The following is a 27,735-nucleotide window of genomic DNA, read 5'->3' as shown; positions in this document are numbered from 1 at the left end:
AACAAAATCTGCTGAATCAGCGATACCCAAATCAAACAAAGCGATAAGCGCATCATAAACACAACCTGATCATTCGCTAATAGCTCTCCCTCAGCGCGCGCGGTCAAAATAAATGACATCGAGCCTCGATAAACGAGATAAAGGAGCACCGACTGGTTCTGATCCAGCCATTTGATCTTAGGATCGACCCACTGCAAAACTGTTGCCATAACTCCCGTAACCGAGGCATAGCGACTGACATATACGATGATGGTAATGAGGAGAATCCAACTCCAATGGACTTCAAATGGCTTGACATTGTAGGAGATCATTCCAATAACAAGGAAAGAGCAGAGTTCAGAGAGCGAACCAAGCAAATCAACCATCTTATGTACGAAAAAGCGGGTGAATGTGAAGGAACATGGAATGTAAAAATATAACAAAAATATTCAATGATTTAATGGATCAAATTGACGATAAGATACTGATCAACAAATCGATGATTCAATCATTCAATCATTCAATCAATCGATCAATCGATCATTCATTCATTCATTCACTCACTCACTCACTCAATCAATCAATCAATCAAAAAACTATAAGGATATGTTTCACTATTCAAATTGTATTGAGTGTAACAGGACATTATAAATCCACAGATTCGAATCGAAATAGAACTCGAAACATGCATTCCTTCTGCTAACATAAACGAAATGATCGGGATTAAAAAGAACAGAATCACTTCGATTACTCCAACCTCATCGCTTGAAGGAATAATCCACTTAAACAGCATCGAAGCTGCGACTCCCGTCACAATTCCAATCAAAAACGAATTCACAAGAAAGGAGAGAAAGTAATTCAATCCTTCAATCACCAAAACGCCGTCCATTTCGTTCACCTGCAATTCAACGACGGTACGAAAAACCAAAATCGAAATCACTTCGGATAGAATCGTATCGCCTTCAAGAATCGAAAGAATACGACTATGGCAACCGATTGATTCTAGAAATGGAGCCATAAACGAAGAATCAGAGGCTGACATGGCTGCAGCAAAAGCTAACGTATTCCAAAAGGTGAGAGGACGGAGACCCAGGAGAGCACACAGATTACTTAGCAGGAATGAAAAGAGAAAGATGAAAAGAATTGATCCGCAAACAGAAATGGTGGTAATGGTAGTGATGTTCTTGAAGAACTGCTGTGCGTCCAGTTTAAATCTAGAATGAATGTAATAATAAAGTGATATACCCATATTGAAACATTTGAAAAGGCAAGAAACATAAGGTTAGGAGAGAGGTATATTGACCGTAATTATCCCGAACAGATTCATTATATTCTGAAGAAAGCTTAAATACAATAAATTTTTGCAAAATGTAACCAATAACCAAATAGACTGTAACCGAAGGGAACCAACTCATTTTATATGAAATCCACATCCTACACGGTTACCCTTCACAATGAAAAACAAACGATATCACTAAACAGGCTATTAGCGCTATCAAAGCATACGCAAGCATAAACGAGTCCTTTTCATCTTCTTGAAGATGCTCCGTGACGTTCTGCACGATATATCTAACAATACTGTCATTCGAAAGTGCTGTCCCGTTCATAAAACAAACATTGTCAACTACTTTTGTGTCTCCGCTTACTCTCCTTCCCCTTCTCTCCCTCTCCCTCTCTCTCCTCATCCTGAAGAATCTGCCCCACCGTCCTCGTCACCGTGCTCACTCCATCCACGAATTTGGTTCGGAAGATCACATTCGCATTCGTGAACATGCCCTCCTTCAGGCTCACCACGATAAACTGGCTCTGTCCGAAGTGTTTCCTCAGCATCCTCCCGATGTTCTGCGTGTGGCTCAGATCCAGCGCCGCGTCCACTTCGTCCAGAATGTACATCGGCGCCGGTTTGAACAGCAGCAGCGCCAGCACCAACGACAGCGCCAGCAGCGATCGCTGCCCGCCGCTCAGCTCCGACAGCGACTCTTTCTCCTTCCCTCCGAAGGCCACGCGGACCTCCAACCCGTCCAAAACCGTCCCGCCTGCGGGGGGATCGAGGCGCGCGGAAGCCCCTGGAAGCAGCGTGCTGAAGATCGAGCCGAAGTCGCGATTGACCTTCGCGTACGTCGAGGCGAGCGTTTCTTTCTTCTTGATGTCCAGCTCGTCGATCACCTTCACAATCTGGCTGCGGTCGTTCTCGATGATCCGCCGCTTCTTGAGCAGTTCTTGGTACTCGCTCTCCGCCTTCTCCATCATCCCCAGCACTTTCTTGTTCAGCCGACGCCCCAAATGTTCCTGCTCCTCCTCCAGACTCGCGATGCGCGCGCGCAGCTCCTTCGGGTCCAGGCGCGCGAAGTCGTAGTCCGTTCCCTCCTTCCCGAACTCGCTCTCCTCGCTGCTCAGCCACGCGAACTGGCTCAGCAGGCTTTGCATTCGGCTCTCCGCGTCCGCGCGCGCCTTCTGCAGCTTCGCCTTCCTCCCGGCCACTTGCTTTCGCTTCGCTTCCGCCTCCTCCATCTCGCGATTCCGCGCCTCCAATTCGCGCTGATACTCCTGCACTTCCTCCGATTGCCGGTGCGCTTCTTCGCGTTTCGCCGTCGCTTCGCGCTTCACGCGATCGTACTCCTCCTTCATCGCGCGCATCTTCGCTTCCAGCGCCTCCACCACCTTCGCGTGCGTCGCCAGCGCTTCTCTCTGCGCAGCGATCGCCGCTTCCATCTCCCCCAGCTGTCGTCGCTGCTCCTCTTCCTCCAATCGCTGCTCCTCCGCTTCGTTCGCTCCGGATTCCGCCGCTTTCGCCTTCATCTTCGCGCTCTGGCGACACGCCTCCACCGATTCCATCAGCGCCTGCACGCTACTCGCGCCCGCCGCTTTCATTTCCCGCTCCTTCGCCTCCAGATCTCGCAAATGCGCTTCGCCGCGCTTTTCTTCGCCCACCGCTTCCTCCAGCAGGCTTCGCAGCTCCGCGATCTCCTTCGTTCTCGCCGCCTTCTCGCTCTCCAGTCGCGTCGATTCGCCTCCCGCGCTTCTCTCCAGCACCTCCATGTTGTGCAGCTCCAGCTCCAGTCTGCCCTGCACGCGCTGCTCTTCCTGCCGCTTCCCGCGCAGCCGCTCGAAGCTCGCTCGAAGCTGCGCGGCCTCCTGCTCCAGCGCCACGCGCCGATCGCGCAGCTGGTTGGCCTCGGCCAGCAGCTGCAGCACGGGGACGCTGCGGCTCCGCGCGCCGCCCTCCAACACCCCGGAGGGATCCACGATGTCGCCGTCCAGCGTGACGGTCCGCGCGCGCACGCCGGGGTGGAACGCCACTTTCCGCGCCACGTCGAGCGTCTCGCAGACCAGCGTGGTCCCGAAGACGTACTCGATCGCCTCCTGCACGCTCTCGCTGTACCCCACCAGCGTGAGCGCCAGCGAAACCGACCCTTGCGGCGCCAATCGCTGCGCTTGGAGCACTTTCGCGGGGGGGAGCGTGTGGTGGCGGATTCGGTTCAGCGGAATGATGGTCACGCGCCGCTGCAAGCGGCCTTTCTTCAGCAGCGCGCTGCCCGTCTCGTCCGTGTCCACCACCACTTGGTAGAGCTTCCCGCCCGCGCAGACTTCGATCGCGTTGGTGAAACGCTCGTCGCGCACTTCGATCAGCTCCGCCACCAGGCCTTTCACGCGCGAGCGATCGAAGTGCGGCTCGGGATCGCTGTAGCTGAATCGCAGACTGCTCACTTGGCTCTCAGCGCGATCGCACGCGCTTCGGACTTGTTCGAGCTCCGCCTCCACGTTCTGATCGTCACTCCCGTTCATTTTGATCGACTCGAAGCGATTGCTGCGCGTGCTCGTACTCCCCGCTGTCCAACCCGATGCTGCTCAGCTCTGAACGCAGCTTGTTCACGCGATCTCGACAGGCCGTTAGCTCCGCTTCGTTCTTCGCTCGCTCGCCAGCACTTCGATCCAATGTCGCGTTGATTCGCTCCAGCTCGGCTTCCGACGCCGCCAATTGCTGGCGCAGCTGTTTGATCTTGCTCGCTTGTTCCAACTGCACGCGTCGTTGCTAGTTCTCACCTCCATCTCGCGCTCCTACCGCTTCCACCAAGTCGCCAAAGCTTCGGCCGGACGATCCGGAGGATCCGGAGGATCCGACATCGCCTTGCTTGGCGTGTTCCAACTGCTTTTCGAGCTCTTCGAGCCGCACACGCTCTTCGCTCGCTTCCTTCGCGCGATTCTCCGCCTCGATTCGCTTTCTCTACGCATTACACGCCTCCTCAGCACGCACGCGAGCCAACGTCGCGGCCTCCTCCACGCTTTGCGTCATGCTCTGGAACCGATTCTCCGCCAACCGAAGCTCCTGCTTCTCCCGGTCCATCGCGGTTATTTCGCTGCTGTAGCTCGCGTTCTCGCGGATCAAATCCTTCGAGCGTTCGCGCTCCAACCTCTAGATGACTCGCTCGTCCCTCTCTCACACTCAACTCGTCCGCGTCCGCGCTTGCTTTGGAGTTGGATTGGATCGCCTTCACCTTCCGCTCGATTTCCTCGCTTCGATTCTACCTCTGACTCCGACCCTTCCGCACACTTTCAACCGGTTTATCGCGCTCTCCAGGTTGAGCTCCTCCGCTATCAGCCTGTTTTCTTCGGCTCCGTCGTGCAGCGTTTGACGAGCCGAGTAGTATTCGAACGCTGTTTCTTGACGATGCAAACGCTCAATCTCCGTGGAGTTCGACGCCCACTGAAGATACGCGCTGCGCTGCGCCCGCAGCTTCTCGAGAGTCGGAGTGATATCTACAGCTTGCAACCCACGAGCGATTTAACCTTCCTCCAAAATCTTCGTTATCTCCGATACTTTCACGTCTTTCTTTTCCATCGTTTTCTGGGCTTGAGCCTTCTTCATCTCATACAGCCGAGTACCACACGCTTCTTCAACCATACCAAGAATCTCCTTTGGTTTCATATTCAGGACCTTCGTAATGTGTCCCTATATTTCAACGGTTTCGTAGTGCAGTACTTGCATGATCAGAAAGTGGGGGTTATTCACATTCAACTGAACACTGTGAAATAGATTCTGGACTTGGTTCACTTGGGCGTTGTGGCCCTGAATCAAGTATTTGTTGCGTCCACCTATCACCACTTGACGAGTCACTGTGATTCGGTCATACTGCTCGTATCCAATAGGACTCTGATCACTGCGCTCGTTGTTGAATACTAACGTTACTGTTGCTTTCGTGATGCCCGCCTGGCCTTGTTTGTACACTAATTCCTGTAGATTCTTTACACGGACCTAATACGTAATAACCTGTTATCAAAAAGAAGCATACTTGAGACAAGTTGGTAATTCCTAAGACAAAACAGATCGCATCCAGAATATTGGACTTCCCACTTCCATTTAGTCCTGTAATCGCATTGAATTTGCTGTCAAAGCCAGAGATCACTGTACGATTAGCATAACTCTTAAATCCATCTAAAATGATTTCTTCCAAGTACATATTGGCTCAATTACTAGATGGATTTTATTTGCTTTTCGTATTTGAATTCTCTTTGACCTTTTTTTCTATTTTAAACATTTGTTTTGTATTTCCGGAGTCGAGTGGAAAGTATCAAGATGCTTAAAAAGCCTTTTTGGACAAATGGCAATAAAAAGTTCGGTGCGACTCTTCAGAGGGTGATTGCAATAAATGAGACAATTTGTGTGATTAAGGAGTGCGCGTTTAATATAGAATAGGTAAAAATAGAATGGACCACTTGATGAATCGAGTAAAGTATTAATAATAAGTATAATGAATTTAGGGGCAGTGGGCGTTTCACTCTAGTTGATTATTCCATATACACAGATAGTCTTACCAGAAAGCCAAAATGTCTGAGGAAGTAAGTCGAAGTGTGTTTAGAGTGGTTGGAGTGTTGAGGCGTGAGAAGTGTTGCATGTTTACGGAAAGGGACTTTCTAACGGTATAATAGGCTAATAACGTTGCTGCAAACTTAGAGCAGAAGAAGAAGAGAACTTTCAAGAAGTTTACTTACCGCGGAGTGGACTTGGACAAGTTGCTGGACATGCCCTTGAAGGATTTGATGGAGCTTGTTGATGTAGGTATTGTGAGTGATTTTGGACATAAAGGCCCGTGCTCGTCGTCGTTTCCGTCGTGGTCTTAAGAGAAAGCCCCAGGCTCTGATAAAGAGACTGCGCATTGCTGTACATGGTTTTCTATGTGAAGTGAGCGTGTAGAAGGCGAACACTCCCGAGAATGAGCGTCCTCAGCCTGTGAAGACTCACCTTCGTAACATGATTGTGGTCCCTGAGATGATCGGCTCTGTTGTGGGTGTGTACAACGGAAAGAGTTTCAACAACGTTGAAATCAAGGCCGAGATGATTGGTCACTACTTGGGCGAGTTCTCGTTGACTTACCAGCCTGTGAAGCACAACCGGCCTGGTATTGGTGCTACTCACTCTTCGAAGTTCATTCCTTTGAAGTAAGAGTTCTACTGTCAGACTGTTGGTGGATTGGTATTTGTGTTGTTTGTTTTAAAAAGAGTTGAGGGAGGAGAGGAATAGAGAAGGGGCGTCCGTCAGGTAGAAGTTATGGAAAGCTGATATTGAACACTTTATCAGAGTAAAGCAATTCACGACTGTTAGGATCTATCATGCTAGCAACTGGACACAACTCTAGGAATCTACAAATACAGGCAGCAACCATGTTACAAACACGAGATAAAAGAGTTAGGAATGAAAGAGTGTGTTTCCGACAAGACATGGCAAGTACATTCAAATAGCATGAATGAAAGTGATAACCTTCATTGTATTAACAGTAGCAGTCTGACGAATAATCATGTTCTCAAAATACACATTGGTTGCGTACAAGAAGAGATTGAAAAAGGTTCAAATGGTATTATCATCAAATTCCTAAAGGTCATGACAATTATTCATAAAAACAAAAGAGCAATAAAAACTACAACAAGTGAAAAAGGATTCGGTATGAATGAATCCATCGAAAACCAAACAGAAGAAATCATATTTCTGATATCACTTTTGATTCACATAAAGTGAAATTAAACGAATTCGTAGTTAGGCACTGACGTGTATTCCGCGATAATTCATGGCCGCCTTTTTTCGCGCCAAAACACCATAACTTCCATCAGCTCTTTGTCGTCAGGGATCAAATTTGCGTGCCTTTCATATCACTGCTGGCGGTTCAGTATACTGTCTTACACAACTACTCCCCCTGTTCGTCCTGCTGACAATAATAAAGAGAGGCAAACCACACACTACTCCATACTCATCCAAAGCTCACCAGGAATGGCCCGTTCTTCTGGATCAACCCTTACATGCATTAGAATCCCTACATCATTTCTATGATAGTCCTGTTCCGACCAAAGTGAAAACAAAAACTTGTCTATACTGATCAACCAATCGGTAATGACCAAATGCCAATGTATGTATATTATCGGCCAAGATCCATCTCTTGTTATCCACCTAATTCATGAGTGTTTTGGTTTGATCCTTTGTGCTGATTGTGAATGCCTGGTTGTTGATATGCTTGAATGTACCCTCGAGCACTCCATCTCCCTTCATCTTGGCTTCAAGTACACGATTGTACAAATCGATGTTCTTTACAATCATTTTCTCACCATCGATTGTCACATTCCGTAGAACTCCCTATGCCGCGCTGTGTACTACATTCTTCTCATCAACCAGGCAATACAACTTGGGTATGAGTCCCACAAACTCGGTAATACGATGCCCGTTGTGTTCATCCTTCAAAATGGGTCCAGGCAGCTTCTTGTTGATGTTGAGGAATGAGGACAACGAAGGGAATTTGTTTTTGTCCACTTTCTGATCGTAATAGTTCACAAGTTACCCATAGAAATAGTTCGTGTTATCCAATTCTGAGAAATTGAGTGATTTGTACATGTCATACATCTTGTGAACGATGTTGCTTTTGTTTCTCAGTTGTACGATGAGTGAGTCCGTGTCCTGTTCCAGTAATTCCACGTTATCGAATGTGTTCTTGAGTACATTGTTGTAGAAATCGTATATGATGTGCTTGGACATGTCCAGTATAGCAAATCTGATGAAGAATGGTTTCACTACATTCCTCACTGGAGTATTCCGATTGATACCGATCAGGTTCCGGAATACATGGTGTTTCTTGCGATCATATCGTATCCATGCTTCTGAATGATGGCTTTGCGTTCATTCCATGTGGTGGCGACCTTCTCTTTCATTCGTTTCAATCCAGTATCCACACATTTGCCATGTGTCGAGTTTGCCAATAACTAGTACAGGTTCTTCTCCACAGTGGTCTTGGATTTGGCTCTTTTCTCATTCAATATGTTCACATATTCGAATATGAATTGAGCTTGTTGAAGAGTGTATGTGTCAAACCCTATGAACGAAATCAACCTTAGTAAATTGAATCAATCAATGTCGTACATATTCAGCAGCAATCCAAACAATTACACGTTCAAGAAACTCGATAACATGCTCATCAATATGCCAGAGAACGATGGCAAATATGTCCTCGTGTGTGAGACAGTGGATGGCGTTCATCAATATTCATGGACGACACCTTCTGAGTGTTTTGTGATAATCAATAATACCATAATCTTTGAACATACATCCACATCCACTCAACCATTCAATAATCAATGCCAATTCCAATTATCTTCGGGTTTATATCTGATAATCACATCGATTTCATGTTACAATGAGAATGATGCCCTATTCAAATATTGTGATTCCATCGAATCGGTTGTGGATAAGGGATACAAGGTGAGTGTTTCAATGGATGGTGTGTGATTGCTCGATGTGCCATTCATCGATATACTCAACAATCTTGTGACCCTTTCCCATACCAAACTGATAAATGGAATAGAATGGACAAGGGAGAGTTATACGATCTCTGTATTCGCGAATATCTCTTCTCTTGTATGTCTGGGAGGTGTGAAGAGCATCACGATTGTTTTCGAACACCATGGCCAGGTTGTTGTTGTTGTTTCTTCTGTTTCTTCTTCTGGGTGCTTGTAATGGGTCGATGTGACCTTGCTGCCTCTCTCAATGCATTGGATTCTTTACCACTCTTGGATCGAGTAATGGGTGGTGCTGGTTGTGGTTTGCATTTGCTTGCCAGCAGTTCCCAGTGATAACACTTCTGTGTGCTATTGCTTTCCACATTCTTCACTTCGTATATCAATGGCATGAATCGATCGTCAATGTCAACAACTTCAACCAAGTCCTGAGACTATTTGCTCGTCAATGATCGCTTTTCCAGAATGTGAGGTCTTCGTGTCACTCCAACATAATCACCAACATCGAATTGAGGTGTTGTGTCCTTTGCTGTCATGTTGGATGGTTCTGTTTTCTCCATGTACAAGATATCGTTGTTGTAGTTAAGCCAAATGTCATTGGGTGTATATCCGATGTCTCTGTTCTTCCTTGCATTATGTCTTCGAACTGTACCATCGATCAAATCGAACCATACACCTTTCTATTGATTGATTGAATCGAATGAACCATTGATAGGTGAATCTTGTATGAGAATGGAATAATGCATGTTCTTTCTTTACCAAAGACACTTATGACTTGCACGGACAACAATAAATGGATTTGTGATGACAATGTACACATATTGGCTTTCGGTCATTTTAAATAAGCAAACAAACATGTAAATACGAGAGAAATAACAATAATTCACCTTAGCTAGGTATGCCTACTACTTTCTTGCATCCAAGTATAACTGACGCAACAAGCACAAAAATAGAAACGAGCACTAGGTTGATAGTAGAAAGGAATTGGTGTAAGAAAGCACAAAACCTGGTTCCTGACTGATGATTGTCGACCAGACAGCCTAGGAACGATAGTCGAGGACTCAGAATCGGTTGGTCGATTACATCAATAGACAAATGATCGCAATTGTGGTCATTGAGCAAAATAGCATATAAAGAAAACTGCCACCAGGTTTCACACAAATAGTGCCATTCCCTTACTACTATTGTTCCATATTAATGAGGTTTAAGATAGCTACAAGTTGAAGAATCATATTATTATTGATCGAAAGAGCTTTTGTTATTGTGAAAATAGGATCAATTTTGTTATGTGACATGTATCAAATATAGATGAACTCATCAATAGAAAAAGGATAGATGAATCAGTCATTTACCACAAGTATTGTTGTATTTCCTTTGATATATGACTAATCTGCATAATATAGTCTCGAGATACTTTGAATCAATACTTGGAAAATGAATATCTGCAATAGAATAACAACAAATGTGTATTGTTTCATTTTGGTACATATTGTGTGATATGAATTGTATCAAAGCCCAAATGAATTCACATTCTAAATGTGACAACTAATTATGGTGCTAGTTCGTGTTATAAGTTGAAAGAAGGAATGAGCAGTATTAACAAACAAGAGTCTTCACAATAGTTACTCTCAATAGTATTGATTGTGAATAGTTGATGTTTTGTGATCATCATCATCATTATTATTCTGTATGGGAAGATAGAATAATGTGTATTTGTGATTGATTGTATATTTTGGCTTATTAGTATATTCCATGGAATAGAATACTGTGAAAATAAGATAGATATGTGTGGAATAATCAGAAATGGCCAATATGAATGAAAACAACAACAATACTAGAATGTAATAGAATAGTAGAAAATAACATATGTATGAAGTAGCAATGGAAATGCAGTCATTTTCACAAATTATGACGAACAATAGCTGAAATGATGATATTTCACAGGGATCTGTTTTAGCACATCCTGATACGAATTACATAGATCATGCATAGTTTTGCTTCATAACAAACAAAATCCAGACAAACACGATTCTGTCATTTCATTGGTTTAACACAATGTTTGATTCTGTTAAATCCATTTTCATAAAATAACTAATTATGAGTAACAGGAACAATACTGTTGATACTTAGTACTGGAATAACCAATCGATGAATGAATGATTGGAGTTTGTAGTAAATTCCGTTATTGTTAGTTGGAATGCACAATGATTGGTATATAGTGGTTGGAACTGAATGATTCATAGATATTATCACAGATTGTATGCTATATGTGAATAGAATAGTACTGGAATCATTTGTGTAATTGGTCACAATCTATTGAATGAATATGAATTGGATGTACAAAGATTGCATAGCATGGAGATGGTTTGTATCATGAATGGATGAAAGAAAGGCCTAAGGAAAAGAAGAAATAGTATTCATTGCTTAAGATCATAATCCATTCAATGATATGTATTAGTTATTTATTATGAATGTAATACGTGATAATGATAATGAAGAGTGAATGAGAGAGAATCGAAATGAATGGGAATGTGATTGGTTGTGATATTGGAGTTGGATTCGATTCGATTTCAGCAATTCAACACTGAAAACAAAAGAAAACAAACAAACAAATGAATGAATGAGTAATCCTACAAACATCGATTTGAATTGAGTGCATACTGTGATTATGTATATTTTGTATTATAAGAATGAATTATGGATTGTTGACAAGGAAATATCGTTAAATCTGTATAAAGTGGACCAATCATGTGAATTGCAATGGGATATTTGAATGATTATACGATCAAATGAATGAATGAATGAATGATATCTTATCTAAGAATTGATTGACAATCTCAATACACTACTCACAACCAATGATCTGTAAATCAGTAACAAGAATGTCATTCATTCAATCTATTCTATCCTATTCTATTCTATATTCATTCATATAATCATATTTGATTCACTTTGGTTTGGATGGCTGATTGAATGATTGAATCAACCAACAAATCATTGAATGAATGAATGAACGAATGAATGAAAGATTCTCTCTCTGTGGAGTGATTCACAAAACAACAAAGACCTTTATCACAACCAATGAACTGTAATTCTGCATCAATAATGTCATCGATTCAATCATTCAATCAATCATTTGTTCATGCTTTTAGAACTGTTTAACGCATGATTGATTGATTGATTGATTAAATCGATGCCTATTCTGTATACTCTTTCATAATATGAATCTATCAAACAACAAAGCAAATAACAATAATAACGACAATGAATTCGTTAAAATGACACAGCAACAATAATAACAGTAATAGAAATCAATAAGAATAATAATAAGATTATGTGTTCAAAAGCAATGTCTAGAACAGAAATGAAATGAAATGAAATGAAGTAATGAGCAGCAACAACATAATAGGAACGAAAAGTAACATGAATAATAATCCAAATGGATGAATTGTGAACTCAATGCAGTGTCCGATATCGAATCAATACCAAATTGATGTAGAACAAACAATGTGTATGTGAATAACAAGCAATAATGAGAAGAATAACAGTAAAAGGATTAAGAAGAATAATTGAGAACAATCCATAGCTATTGATGATTAATAATAATAGTAATCATCATAGAAAGAGATATTGAAACAATCATATGTGTAGTTTAATAAAGAAATAAGGAAAGAACCAAATCCATGTAATAATAGTCATATTATTGGTAATATGAGTATTATTATTATTATTATAATCATGGATCAATCAATCAATCAATCAATCAATCAATAATACTTACTGATCGATTCTGAATAATAGATCAATTAGATTGTTATGTGGAATGATCGAAATGAAGAACAAACTCGATATGTGAAAACAAACAAATACCAAGAATGCATATCAATTTCAAACAATCCACATAATTGAATGAATCTATGTGAATCGATTCAGATTTCAATATAAATGAAGAGAAGATCATTTGATTATCGGTTTCCATGGAAAGATTGATTGTTGTCACGAAACATCAATCGGATTGATTTGAAATGATTTCGTATTGTAGGTTCTGATTATTGATTAAATCATTTGATAGATAGTTTGGTCCATTGCTTACTACAACTACTATTATTATTGTTGTTGCTGTCGCTGTGGATGTTGCTGCTGCTATTGCTACTTCTCTCTTTCTCCCCTACCATTCATTCATTGATTCCAAACCATCAAAATCGATAACAATATTCCTTGTCAACAAAAGAAGAAATGGAATCAATGAAAGCAAAGAATCAAGTGTTTCCTTTATGACAATCAATGATCCATTAATCTATGAATGAATGATTGAATGAGTGAGTGATGAAGGAAAACAGAATGAATGAATGAATGAATGAATGAATAAGAAGGAAAAACAATGTGTGTCATATGATATCGGATACTGGAAAATAGGGGAGAAAGATGGGATGATGATGATTCAACTTCATTGATACTTCGAAGTAACAATGAATTGATTCTAAATGATTTGCTTTGGATCTTCCAAGTCTAACATCACTAACTTCTGTATAATGGAGTTTCTGTTGTCCTCGTTTTGGTGACATTGGAAAGTGGATCTAAATATTGAATAGGGATGGTAAATAGATATTCCAAATCTGTTTCAAAATGTCAATCTACTTGTATCATTGGGGTATGTTCAATCGAAATCGATTCGAGTATTGTTGATAAATAGAATGGAATTGATTTCATATGATTTTCATAGATTTCAATTCCATTTGGTAAGTTTGAGCTTATCTTATCTTATCTTGTTAGGTGATTTGATTTGATTTCATTCATTGTGTTTCATTCGATTCCGTTTGATCATTTGATTTGATTTGATTTGATTTGATTTGATTCGTTTAATAGGAACACATTTCGATTGATTATGATTGGAACAATTCTATCTGGTTCATTTTACAATGATCTGTGGAATTTGTATTGTTGTTTCAAACTGATGGCACATGATTGATTCGATGATTGGTTAAAATGGATATATAATAATGATAATAATGATGATGAACATAAAACAAGGAGAAATAAGCAAAACAAAAGATGGAACAATCCAAACAAATAATCACATATTTCCTTATGAGGATTGAATCAACAAGAATCGATACAATCCAATTTGTCTGGTGGATAGTGAATAATAATAAAATGAATGTTAGAATATAAAAAGGGAATAAAGAAAAAGAAAATACAAAAAAGAAAAACTAAAAACAAATTAGAATCATATAATACAAAACAAGAGAAAAAGAAAAACAAAAGAAAGAGGAATAAAATGCACAAATATAAGAAAATAAGAAACAAAGAAAACTAAAGAATAGCAAAACAAACAAGAATAAACTAAAAATCAAAATCGAAAATGAAATAATAAAATGAACTACATTGAATTCCAAAAGTTGAAAAACAACAACAACAACAACAACAACAAATGAAAAATGGAATAATCAAAAATAGATAAGCAAAATCAAAACAAAAACAAAAGAATAATGAATCATTGAGTATTATCCAAATGAATACTATCTCAACAAACAAATATGGATTGTGTCGATTCCTATTGATTCAATTCGATTAAGTGCAATGAATCTTGTCAAAACGATTCGATTGAAATCGTTCGATCAAGATTCATTCGAAATATGTGATTTGTGGATTCATCGGTGCACAATCACAAACAGCATATTGAATATACAATCAAACAATGGATTCCAAGAAAACCCATTATCGAAATACTCATATTCAAACCACAACACAAATGGTTCTCACAATATGCCTCATTATTGTATTGTGATTATCAAATGCTGATTCCATATTGACTTGTTCGAATGGGATCTAATGATTTGAATGATATCAATAATAATGATAATGATAATAATGATAATAATGATCAGAAAGAAAGAAAGAAAGAAATAAGAGTATTGTTATGCAATACAGTACAATGATAGATTCCAGCTAATACAATGATCGAACATAATGATTTCATGAATCTCGATCGATTCAATTGCAAAACAACCATTGAGACTACAATGTGTTTGAGTGATTGTTCCATTTGGATTCGATTGAATCAATTGTATAATTCTATCAGTCGATTGGATCGCTATCAATGAATCATTCGATCGATTCTATATCATTGATAATCGAACAAATACAAAAACAAATACAAATACTACTACTACTAATAATAATAATAATCACGAGGATTGATGGTTGAATACTCATCATCAATCTGATTCTGATTCTGATTGATCGATCCTATCCAATCATTCTATTCATGATCAACAATACCAAAGTGATCTAATGATATTCAATATGCTGAAATAGACCGATGAATAATGTGGATGATGATACAATCATAATGATGATGATAATAATGATGATGAATGGAGACCGAAAACTAACCAAATACACACCATTCATTCATTCATTCATTCATTCATTCAATCAATGGATTGAAGAGCCTTTCTATTCTTATCAGTATTATTGAGTGTGAATGATGAATTGATTCTTTACGATATTCAACATTCATTTGCATTTTGAATCAGCTATCTTTCATCCATTGATTGATTGAGTGAGTGAGTGAGTGAGTGGTTTGTGTGATATTGAAGAATACGACATTTCATCCAAATATCGAAATGTGAAACCACGATTGATAGTACTACTAACTACAACTATCAAGTATCAAACACATCCGATTTGATTCCATTATTATCAAATTGATAAATCCATGTTTTGTGATTCATTGATAAACAAACAAACAAACAAACAAATGATAGTTGGATTGATTGAATGGTGAATCCAATATGATTTCCAATGCTATTCAATCGGATTCTATTCTATTCTATTCTATTCTAGTTTCATTGCCTTGTTTTATCCATTTCACCTCTATTTGATTCTATTTTATGTATACAGTGATCTATTCCTATTCAATATGTCAAAATCAATATTTTAATTCAATATCAATCATTCTATTGTATTGTATTGTATTGTATTGTATTGTATTATCTACCGATTTAACAATGGATTCACAAATGTGAATAATCATCCAATATCAATCGATTCCAACCATTCCATTGTGTCACTATCAAATCCAATCTTATTATTCATGATTATGATGATGATTATTTTGATTATTCGAAGCCAGCAGTTTCCTATCAATATTGAACAAATCCTAGTTCAAACCTATTCAAACCATCATTTGTATATTATTATTATTATTATTATTATTGGTAGATTGGATTCATCATTTGTGAATGTTCAATATGTGATCATTGGGTCATTGGTAATAATAATGATGATAATCGAAAACAATGATTGATTGATTGATTGATTGAAACAACAATCATAATTGAGTATCATTGTTATAATGGTAAAGAAGAACATCATAATAATCAGGCAGGATTGATATTTTGATAATTATAGAATCATGAATTGTGATCAAGAATCGGTTTGAAACAAACAATCAACCAATCAATCAATCAATGGAAATGTTCCTAAACAATGACGAATCACTGAACAAATCAAATCAAATCAAAATTATAGATTTAATGCTTGATTTTGACAAGATCAGCGAGAATGGAAGAAACATCTATGAATCAAATCAAATCAATCAAACTATACTCGAAATTGATTTCGATCGGACTTTCCGGAATGAACCAGGTAGCTTGACATTTTGAAGATTTGGTATATCTAAATACTATCAATATTCAATATTTAGAAATACTTGCCAATCTCACTACACGAGGATAATAGAAACTATATCCTTCAGAAGTTATTGATGTTAGATTTGGAAGATCTACAAAACAAATCATAACTAATCAATTCATTATTACTTCGCATTATCAATGAACTTGAATCATCATTTTCTCTTCCAACAAGTGCATATGTACCGAGTTGAATGGATTGTAATGATGGAAGATCTACATCAATCATTTCATTCGAATTCATTCAATACTTTCAATTATTGTCGATAAGGACCAATCGAATGCATAATTACCTAATGTAATGGATTGTAGATTTGGAAGATCTATGCATCATTCAAATATTCAATATCATATCAATACCTCGAAGCACAAACGAACTAGAATAGAAATTGCGTGACCCACTTCCAATTGTCCCAATTTGAATGGATTGTAATTGTGGTAGATTTTTCAATTCAAAGTCGCCTCCAAAATCACCAAAACTATATCTACCAATTTGAATGGATTCCAATGATTCACAATTCAATATGTGGAATGATTTCGATTTATTATTTCCCCAATCATTCTTTTTTTGAGTGAATGCATTGTTTCCGATTTTGATAGTTTTCAATCGATTCAATCCATCGATTTGGAATGTTTGCACTGATCCAAAACATTCATCGCCGATTTCGATAGATCGTAGCCACTCGAATCGATTCAGATCCAATGCATTCAAATCGTTACAGCAATTCGATGAAATCTTCAAATCGGTCACTTGCAAACTCACATCGGTCCATTTTGTAGATCCAGTGACGCTGAATCGAAGAGGAGCAGGTTCTTCGCGTTTTGGAGCAGGAGCAGGAGCAGGCACAGGCATCGGAGCGGGTTTGGGTTTGGGTTTGGGTTTGGGTTTGGGTTTGGGTTTTGGAGTTGTGGATCGAGTGTACCATCCATCATACAGATCTCTTCCACTCACTTCCACTCCATCTTTCCATTCCACTTCGCGAGTAGCAATCCGAGTTTCTTCATCGATCCAGTATCCTCGACCATTTCGAAGAAACGATTCTTTCGATTCATCATACACGAATTCGCCCACATAGAGGGGAATTCGATTCGAAGCGATGGTGTTATTCCCGTTTCGCTTGAACTCAATCATAATGGTTCCTTCGATCTTGCGGATGATCTCCACCAGCTTGTTTTCCTTCCAGATTCCTTCGAGCAGCATGGCACCCGTTTTTTCGTCATATTGGATGCCCCATCCTTCTCGTTCTCGCTTCTCATTAAATTCACCGTGATAAATCAGGTGATCACTCGCATGCGAATAGATTTCCATTCGCTCGCCTCGGACATGGTTTATTATACGATGAAAATTCTTTCTGTCCCAGATTTCATCATAGGATTGCATAAAAGCGACGCATCCATTATCAAATCGCATGAAGTCACCGATTTCACTCCCGTTCGTATCCACCTCGTAACACATCTTCAGTATGCCATTTTGGAATAGGCAAACCTTCCCAGCTCTCGTCAACGTGTATTCATCCTCGTGATCGCCTTGATAACATTGGAGGCTATAGTTGCAGCCGCCAATAGTGATTTCCTTTGCTTCACCAAGCGTTATGTAACTGTCCAGGAGAAATTCGCTTCCCTTAAGTTCTTCCATTCTACCTATTTATAATCACATATCCTTAGCCTCTACTCTTTGAATCCGTAATTTGTAGCCAAATATAAAGAATTTATGAAGAAAACAGAGAGATCAGTTTGTTTCTTTACACCTAAGTATTCTTCATATTTAAAAATTATGATAGAGTGCTACCATATACACATTGGATCCAAGATTTCCAAGTGAAGTACTCACTTGTGTTTCGCATCATTTTGTTCACATTTTTGTGGTTGAAATAGTTCGGAGGTATAGATATTTATAATATTTATAATATCAGGATTGTTTGGAAACACTCAGAATGGAAAAGTCCATTTTGTTGTCTACTATGTCTGTATAGGTTGTATATTTATGATATCATAGTGAAATCGTGTTATGAAGCAAGGATTTGGTTGTTCACTCCACTTTGTCTAAATAGTCTATATTATCATTATTATTATCATTATTATTATTTCGATAATCCAATCTATCCATCCATGATTCTAGCCAAATCATTTTGACTTGGGAATGGTTGGGTTTGAAAGCAATTAAAACTAGTAAAACTAGTAAATCAAATCAAATCAAATGGAAATTGGTTTTGATCCAGTGATTTTCACACAAAGAACCTATCTTCGCACATCGTTAACCATTCACTCCATTTTCTATCATTTCCTTATCCTAAACCAACCAACTAACTCTAAATACACTTTCTTTCTTTCTTTCTTTCTTTGTTTCAACTATCAACTCACAGCACTCTATTATTATTATTATTATCAACTAGAGTCGTTTGGTTCCTCGTTCTGGATTATTCTGTTCATGTTTCTAAATCATTCCAACACCCTACACACTCTAAATCTACATTTTCCTTCTTTCCTTCCTAAACACATTTTCGATTCTCATTCAAATCCTACAACGCTTCAACCATTCCACATCTCTACAATTCCATCCATCCATCCATCCATCTTCCAAACCAAACACCGCAACCATTTCTCTCTTTCTCTCTCTCAGCAACTGCCAAATCGGTCTGGATCATGGAAACGTGGAAACATCGCGACCCACGGCGCACCAGGCGTGATCGACGAGGTGGGCGCGGATGAGCGCGCCGGTCACGTCGTAGGCGAAGAGGAAGCGGAGGCGGAGACGGAGGCGGAGGCGGAGGGGCTGGGTGACGGAGACCACGGTGGCGTTCTGCGCCCAGTTGGACAGGAAGAGATCCAGAGAGCCCGGTCGACTCTGCACACCTTCGTAGGGAGCCACGGACCCCACCCCATCGCCCACCAGATTCCTGCTCACTCACACCCACACCCACACCCACACCCAGAGCGAACCGGTGAGCGAGGAGGTTGGCTCGCCGTCCACCACCAACACCCAACGAATTCCGACGTGGCCATCGTGGACACTCCGAATTGCCTGCCCATCCACTCGGCACTGCCCACTTCGCTCGGGACGCACTCCAGCGTGTAGGAAGTCGCGGGGATCCCACCCTCCAACACGTCCCACACATCGCGTCCCGCGGGGAACCAGACGGTTCGGCGGAAGGAGGAAGGAGGAAGGAGGAAGTCGCGGGAGCGCGAAGCTCGCACGTGGCGGTGCAGAGATCATGGAAGGATCCGGTAATCGCCATCGCACAGTCCCACTCAATGCCCTCCGCCTGATTCCACACACACCGCATACAGAACTGCGGGGATCTTCTCTTGGCGGGAGAGATACCCGTTGAACGCGGCCACGCTCAGATAGATGGGCGCGTGCTGCACGCTCTGCACGCTCTGCACGCTCTGCACGCTCTGCACGCTCTGCAGGTCCAGGAAGCAGTTCGTGCTGGCGACCTCGCTCTCGCTCTCGCTCTCGCTCTCGCTCTGGATCACGGCCATCGACGCCATCCACGAGCGTCGCACCACGTAGTACCGAATGCTGGCGCCGCCCAGCTCCGCCGGCTCTGCCCACTGCACGCGCAGCGAGGTCGAGGAGAGCGCGGCCACCTCGAGGTTCTGCACCGCGCCGGGCGCGACGACATACGCGGCGAGGGTGATGGGAGAGGAGGCCTCGGAGAGGATGGAGCACGCGGCGGAGCACAGCGCCACGCGAACCCAGTAGGCCACGCACGCATCGAGAGAGCTGAAGAGAGAGAGAGCTCGGGTTGCTGGACGTCGCCCTCTTGGAGGAGCGCGTCGGCGGCGAAGAGCTGGGAGTGGGAGCCAACCAAGGCCTGCACGAAGAGCTCGCACCACCACCAGACCCAGCGCACCTGCGTGGCTTCGAAGGCGGCAGCAGCACGACGGGCGCGGAGGGAGGGAGGCAGCAGCACGACGGGGCGGTAGACGGAGAAGGACGCGAAGGCGGACCAGGAGGCGCCCTTGCGGACACGCCAGCTGATGGCCATAACGCTGTTCACAATGGCGCCCGCCACCAACACGGAGCGCGTCTCGAAGAACTGGCTCTGCACATTGCTGCCCATCAAGGCCATCCATCGGGGCTTCATCGGAGATGCCACTGCTCCAGGGAACCTCCATCTGCACAGACACGCTGCGCTGCGCTGCGCCTACTCCACTTCCCTCATACCAATCGCGCTCTCCACAATCCGAGCAGGCCACAACCGAACGCCAACCGAACGCCAACCGAACGCCAACCGAACGCCAACCGAACGCCAACCGAACGCCGGCGCGGGTCGAGAAGGTCGCGATGAGGGTTTCCGCGGGGAAGGGGAGGCCGTTTCGGGACACCAACCTGTTGGCATTGATGTAGAGCGTGCGTGCCTTCGCAGAACCGCGGGAAGGAGCCATCGAAGGCGAAGGCGAAGGCGAAGGCAATGGTGTAGTCGGAGATGGAGATCGCGGTGGTGGGATAGGAGAACGTGGCCTCGGCCAATTCAAACACGATGTGGATGTTCATGGGCTCGAATGGGTCGTTGATCACCTCGCCCACGCCCACATTGCTCGTGCAGTACATCGTGGATTGCTTCCCATCTCCCATCGTCCACAGCGCCACGTCCCTCGCCCCATCGCCCGCCACGCAGCGCAGCGCAGCGCAGCATCGGCAGGATGGGCTGGCAGGAGCCCGTCCCCTATCGATCGATCGATCGATTCTCACTGCTGATAGGCGTTGCACCCATCCGTGATCATGCCCCACTAGTCCACATCGCACTTCGTATCCAACACTTGCCCCAAGTGCCCTTCCGGCTACCCCGCCGCTTCGTCCGCGGGGCACACCACCGCCACGCACCTCACCTCTCTTCCATTCCACCACTTCCCACACGCCCGCACCACGCACACCTCCACCTTCCCATGCTCCACAGACCCACAAATGCAGAACTGCACCGTCTTGGAACTCGCCTGCTCCCACTGCCCATTCCAGTTCACTCGGCTCCCATCAATCAGAGGCGAGGACCGTCCCCACAGCAGTTCGCATACTCCGCCTTCTTGTCCCATTCTCCCAAGTTCCACACACGCTCCGCTTCTACAAACCTACAGCTCTTCCTCCCATAGTTTGCCCTTTCATTCATCGCAAATCCGTTCTCTCTACCACACTCTACCACCTCACAATATGAAAATGAAAATACGAGAAACAGAACAGCTATCCTAGGCAAGAACGTCGTGCCTGTACCAGATACCTCCCACGTTGCAAGTTATCTCCATGTATCCGCGGTCCCACATGGCATGAATGGGTTCGCCACGTTGCACAGTTTGAAGTACAGAAATTACTCACTCGGAACACACTCCACACAGCAAAAATGGAACCAGGGTCCACCGCCATTATGGTATTGAATGCGTTCACGATGCATATCTCACACACACAGTTTAGTCAAAGTAACGATAGCGCAGACTACAATAGCTTCTTCAAACACACCAACTTGACGACAGAACCCATCCCAGCTACAATACTTACACTCCCACAACACAACACACAAAAACACATAGAAGTCCGAAAACAAAACAAAAGACAGGACATACAAGTCCAATTCCAAATTTTGGAATACATTCAAACCCAGTAAGACGAAGCTAATAGCTTTGATTGTAAAAAAATGATTTCAAAAATAGACAGGAATTGTGCAATTGTGAAAATAGTGTTGAAATTGGGTATGAGTGGAAGAATAGATTTCGAATAGGGAGGGAGTTGTTTTTACTGTGAAGTGGAAGGAGATGAGCGGAAATGGGATATTGTGGAATGAATAGATCGAAGAGTGTTGTTTCCAGTGGAAGCGTTTTGTTTTTCGTTCTATTCATTTGGAATTTTATATAGATGGGATAGAAAGAAATAGGGTATGTAGAAGATGATGATAGGAATGAAAATGGAAAAGCTAGCGATAAGCAGTTTTTGGGGTTATCATTTATAGTAATAATATGTGATATGTGTATAGTAGAATCGAATAGTAGAGTTTGTGAGAAAGGTGGGTGTGTCGTTGAAGAACTGAGCAAAATAAGGTAGAATACATAATATATTTTATACGAACAAATAGAGATATATTCATATTCCACTGTTTCTAGGTTTTTCGATAGTTGGTGTCCAGTTTTTGTCGTTTTGATGCACTCTGAACCTATCAGAGATTGTTATATTGCCAGAGGATACTATCCCTTATTCTAACCCATATAGTATCCCCCACCTGCCAAATAATGCAGAATATCTCCTATTTAAAGGAAGGATCGAATTGTACACCACTTCAATAGGGATACAAAGTGATTCACAATGTTGTTCTATTACGAGCATGAATAACAATAGTATACATAATACTTGCTGTTTGAGTTGGTTGATGAAAGTGAAATGCTTTGGTTCCCAACTCATTAGGATGAATAGAATTACTCACTAATAGTGATATCAGTATTGTTGATGATAAAGCTGAAATCCATAAGAATGGACTCTATGGGAATGAGTAGTTGTCCAATATCAAGCTGTGAGACATATCTGGCTGATTATTTGTTGGAGGCAACAATCAAACTATTACTTTTCAGATATATAGATAGAAGATAGACATTGATATCTATCTATCTATCTATCTTCTTGAATACCTTACTGAAGTTGTGCTAGTAGTTTGTAATTTACAATGAAAGTGCGAATATGATTCCAATCAAAGTCGCCCTTCAATCCCTGGCAACGAGTGTTTCTTGTTGCTCATAGTGGCAACTTGTATTTATGTTCTTCATAAGAATGAGGTCGAAAAATAGGCTTATTCACATCACACCATTTATCACCTCGCGTCCCATCCTTTGTGAAATAGAGATTACCCATGCATTACTCCATGCTCATACAAGGTTCACCTAGTAATGGTTCATTCGATTCAATCAATCCTTGCAAGTTGAAGGATCCTTACATCACGTCCATGACTGTTCTATTCAAACCCAATCAAGTCATGTTCAATAATATGGACACGATCAATGTGGTGACGAACTTCTATTTCATTCGTTTCAATTTAGTCTCCACATATTTGCCATGTGTCGAGTATGCCAATAACTTGTATAGGTTCTTCTCCACAGTAGTGATGAATTTGGCTCTTTTCTCATTCAACAGGTTCACATATTCGAATATGAATGGAGCTTGTTTGAAGGGTGTGTATGTCAAACCCTATGAACGAATTCAACCAAAGTAAATTGAATGAATCAATGTCGTACATCTTCAGCAGCAATCCAAACAATTACACGTTCAAAAAGCTCGATAACATGCTTATCAATATGCCCGAGAACGATGGCAAACATGTCCTCATGCGTGAGACAGTGGATGGCGTTCATCAATATTCATGGACGATACCTTCTGAGTGTTTTGTGATAATCAATAATGCCATAATGTTTGAGCATACACACATATCCACTCAACCATTCAATAATCAATGCCAATTCGAATTATCTTCTGCTTTATATCTCATAATCACATCGATTCCATGTTACAATGAGAATGATAACCTATTCAAACATTGTGATTCCATCGAATCGGTTGTGGATAAGGGATACAAGGTGAGTGTTTCAATGGATGGTGTGTGATTGATCGATATGCCATTCATCGATATACTCAACAATCTTGTGACCCTTTACCATACAAAACTGATAAATGGAATAGATTGGACAAGTAAGAGTCATATGATCTCTGTATTCACGAATATCCCTTCTCTTGTATGTCTGGGAGGTGTGAAGAGCATCACGATTGTTTTCAAACAGTTGGGCGAGGTTGTTGTTTCTTCTTCGGGTGCTCGTAATGGGTCGATGTGATCTTGCTGCCTCTCTCAATGCATTAGGTTCCTTACAACTCTTGGATTGAGTGACAGGCGGTGCTGGTTGTGGTTTGCATTTGCTTGCCAGCAGTTCCCAGTGATAACACTTCTGTGTACTATTGCTTTCCACATTCTTCACTTCGTACATCAATGGCATGATGTGATCGTCAATGTCAACAACTTCAATCAAGTCCTGAGACCATTTGCTCGTCAATGATCGCTTTTCCAAAATGCGAGGTCTTCGTGTCACTCCAACATAATCACCAACATCGAATTGAGGTGTTGTGTCCTTTGCTGTCATGTTGGATGGTTCTGTTTTCTCCATGTACAAGATATCGTTGTTGTTGTTGTCAAGCCAAATGTCATTGGGTGTATATCCGATGTCTCTGTTCTTCCTTCCATTGTGTCTACGAACTGCACCATCGATCAAATCAAACCATACACCTTTCGATTGATTGAATGGAACCATGATGTGTTCCTTGATATCTCGAATTGCTCGTTCAGCTAGTACTGCCTTATTCGCTGAATCCATGTTATAAATGGTGATATCATACTTGTTCAAGATGTTGATACGAAAGATCGCATTGGTGAACTCGGTACCTCGATCCGAGCAACTATGCTTTGGTGATTCACCATATGTCTGAATGATATCCTTCATTGCATGAGTGACTTCTGTAGCACTCTTGCTCTTCAGTTTCTGAGTCATCAGGTATTTCGAATATCCATCAATACATTCAAGGACATACTTGTATCCACAATTCTTGTAGAATCCAGTACTCTATTGTGTTCCTAATACTTCCTGTATGGATTTGTGTTGTTTGGAAGAGAAATCGATGAGATCGATGAAGTATATGTTTCGTTTGAATCCACTGATGATCACTCGAATGGCACCTCTTCGTTTTGCTGGTTTCCATAGTTCCTTGATCTCATTCATAAATGAACCGCTTTATTCAATGGTTGAAAGGGATATGGAAATGGATGAGTAAGAGGAAGAACCACAAACTGGTGCTAGACTCGAAATGCAAAGATCGCTGTAGCTGTCTATGTGTTTACAACGAAAAGAATAAATCCGAAAATGATAGTGGTAGTGACATCACAATCAGTCCAACAGAGATTAAAGTGAAATAATGGATTCATAAATAGAAATGAACTACTGGATGACTGAAAAACGACGTGAAATTGCCTGGCGATACATATTCGACATGATTAACTCGTTCGTCGATGATCCAGATACGGGAATGTTAAAAGACTTTGAAAACATGCCTCTATCAGTCTCGTTTTACTTAGCCGACTTTAAGCACATACTTCAAACCATCTGTGAACAATATAGCTACGAAGTATAGCACTTGCTCTTGTATTCAATGGATCCTTACGGAGTCGACAGGTACAACATCGATGGTCATTGTGTCTGTCCGCTCATTGGAACCATCGTATTAATATTCTACGGTATGGTCTTTGGTCATACCAAAATTGAAGAGTTCATTAGAGGATAAATAAAGGGGTTAGAGAAGGGGAAATCTTTGATTTTCTGAGAGGACAAAAAGGACAAGGTCAACAAGTTCCATGTGCGCTTGCCAAAGTGAATTGGCGGGCTTGCCCTTCACTTTGGTCTTGATTCCCTCTCTTACAGTTCAACCACGCTCACCTTCAATCCTGTAAAGTAATGTGTGATCATAGTGGCGACACTACTAACCACTTAAATCGTCTGTGCATTCGTCTTTGTCGGTGTAATCACGGACGAACCACTCACAAGTGTGGTAGGCACGAAATTGTTCATTGGAATGTTGATAATACGTGCCGTGTCTGCACCGATTACTAATTTCGGCGTGCTTGTGAATCCCATTAGCACCTGTTTTTAGTTCGAACATGAAATCACCGTATCAATCGTAATCAAATATGATTTACTGGCAATAAGTGTGATTGCTTGTTTCAGAGTTGTACCAGCCGATGTGAATGATTCGGATACGATTTCAATACTACTTCCACAGTTACACTCGAATGTTTTACTCAATTTCGTATCAGGAAGAGCGAGGACGAAATTGAATCCTTGCAATCTTGTTTGGCAAGGGTCGATGGCTATGTTTTGATTCACAATCTGAAGCCTGGAAAATATGTGTTGTATGTTCGAGATAGGAATGGAACCTTGTACATGATTCGAATTAGCGTTTATCATGCTTCCAAGATGAACATTACTGAGCATTATGCGTTCTTTGGCTCCTGGGCTCGACAACTGAGCAATGCCCCCATTTCAATGATTTGCACGCCGAACGATCAGCATCTTACGATCCAGCTTTATGGAGCCACACCATCTGCACACGTTCATGTGTTGCTCAAGTCGTTCTACGAGAGTTTGATGCTTGGCAATCACATCCGAGATCTGAACAATCCTTCCTATGCGCGAAATAAGCTAGATCCCGTTTCTTCTCTTATCGTGAATGATTGTAAACTTCCAGAAGAGTACGACTACATCCAGGGACGAAAGCGAGCGAATCGAACGCTGCCTGGCAACATGCTGCCTCCTCCTGGATTGCTGATGAATCCGATCAAAGTGGATGAAACGACGACGAAAGCGAAGGAGGCATTGGCTGGAACGAACTTTGCAGAAAAGCATGAAGAACGTCCAGGAGCCTGCGTTTCCAAGACACGAGATGAGTTGGATGTTGCTCCGAAGGATATGAAACAGCGCGATAGTCGTGAGACAATCCATGTGTCTTCTCGTTTGCTGCCGAACATCCAAATGGTAGATGGAAAAGCAGAAATCGATCTGAGTGATTACAAGGAGAATGGATGCGAGGTTGAAGTGGTTGCAGTGGATGAAGGCCGTTTCTTGGACACCGTGTTGTTCTATTCTGGGAGCGAGGATGACCGTGTTTCACTGATGGTTCAGCAGCAAGAGCTGGAGGAATCGCTGGATCCCTCGAAGAATTACACGGAAGAGAAGCGGATATCGGTAGTAACAGCGGAGGAACCGTTGTCGATTGATAGCAAGTCAGAGATGCAAGTGTTGGCGTCTCTAGAGGATGTATGGCTGCTTTTAAAGGTGTTGTTGGACGATTCAAGGCTACAACAATTCTCGTTCCTTCTTTCGTGGGACAGAATGAACGAAAAGGAAAAGATGCGATTGTACAACAAGTACAACTGCTCGGAAGTGAATGTCTTCATCTATTTCCGTGACCGTCCCTTCTTTGACGCATATCTCGCTTCTTCTCTGCAATTGAAGGTCGAGAAATCATTTTTGGATGTGTGGCTTACTGGGGGCGATGTGTCTCGCTTCCTTCAACCCCAATTCTTTGAGCGTCTGAATGCTTTTGAGCACGCTTTGCGAGCCAGTTTAATGTCCGAGGAAAAGGTGCAGCAATCGAACTTGGGATAAAGAATTATGCTGTGCACAATCCTCTTTCTCGCTTTGTGTTCGCCTCCATTTTCCAAAGTGCGATGAATCTGAAGAGTTTGAATGCGCCGCCTTCTGTGCTTCCACTTGA

The 27,735-nt window shown here is 41.9% G+C and overlaps 4 protein-coding genes; 2 read left to right on the top strand and 2 right to left on the bottom strand.

The window, feature by feature from the left end:
* Positions 1-1,599: 1,599 nt before the first annotated feature.
* On the bottom strand, positions 1,600-5,438 carry GSBLH_T00004879001 (uncharacterized protein; the record flags this gene model as incomplete). The annotated part of the gene is made up of 8 exons (XM_013043855.1): positions 1,600-3,744; positions 3,776-4,012; positions 4,043-4,204; positions 4,245-4,494; positions 4,530-4,737; positions 4,768-4,930; positions 4,961-5,233; positions 5,271-5,438. The coding sequence occupies 8 exons, from the start codon at positions 5,436-5,438 to the stop codon at positions 1,600-1,602; spliced, it is 3,606 nt and encodes a 1,201-aa protein (XP_012899309.1).
* Positions 5,439-5,791: 353 nt separating this feature from the next.
* Positions 5,792-6,503, top strand: GSBLH_T00004878001 (uncharacterized protein). XM_013043854.1 has 3 exons: positions 5,792-6,033; positions 6,065-6,139; positions 6,173-6,503. Exons 1-3 carry the CDS (start codon positions 6,001-6,003, stop codon positions 6,419-6,421), a joined length of 357 nt encoding a protein of 118 aa, XP_012899308.1. The 5' UTR covers positions 5,792-6,000; the 3' UTR covers positions 6,422-6,503.
* Positions 6,504-16,451: 9,948 nt separating this feature from the next.
* GSBLH_T00004876001 (uncharacterized protein) lies at positions 16,452-16,556 on the bottom strand (the record flags this gene model as incomplete). Its single annotated transcript, XM_013043853.1, has 1 exon — positions 16,452-16,556. The coding sequence occupies one exon, from the start codon at positions 16,554-16,556 to the stop codon at positions 16,452-16,454; it is 105 nt and encodes a 34-aa protein (XP_012899307.1).
* A 9,879-nt stretch (positions 16,557-26,435) lies between these two features.
* On the top strand, positions 26,436-27,626 carry GSBLH_T00006900001 (uncharacterized protein; the record flags this gene model as incomplete). Its single annotated transcript, XM_013043852.1, has 1 exon — positions 26,436-27,626. The coding sequence occupies one exon, from the start codon at positions 26,436-26,438 to the stop codon at positions 27,624-27,626; it is 1,191 nt and encodes a 396-aa protein (XP_012899306.1).
* Positions 27,627-27,735: the final 109 nt, after the last annotated feature.

The sequence above is a fragment of the Blastocystis hominis genome, assembly GCF_000151665.1.
Source record: "Blastocystis hominis, Singapore isolate B (sub-type 7) whole genome shotgun sequence assembly, scaffold_8".
Lineage (NCBI taxonomy): Eukaryota > Bigyra > Opalinata > Blastocystidae > Blastocystis > Blastocystis hominis.
This window is presented reverse-complemented; position numbering and strand designations above follow the sequence as displayed.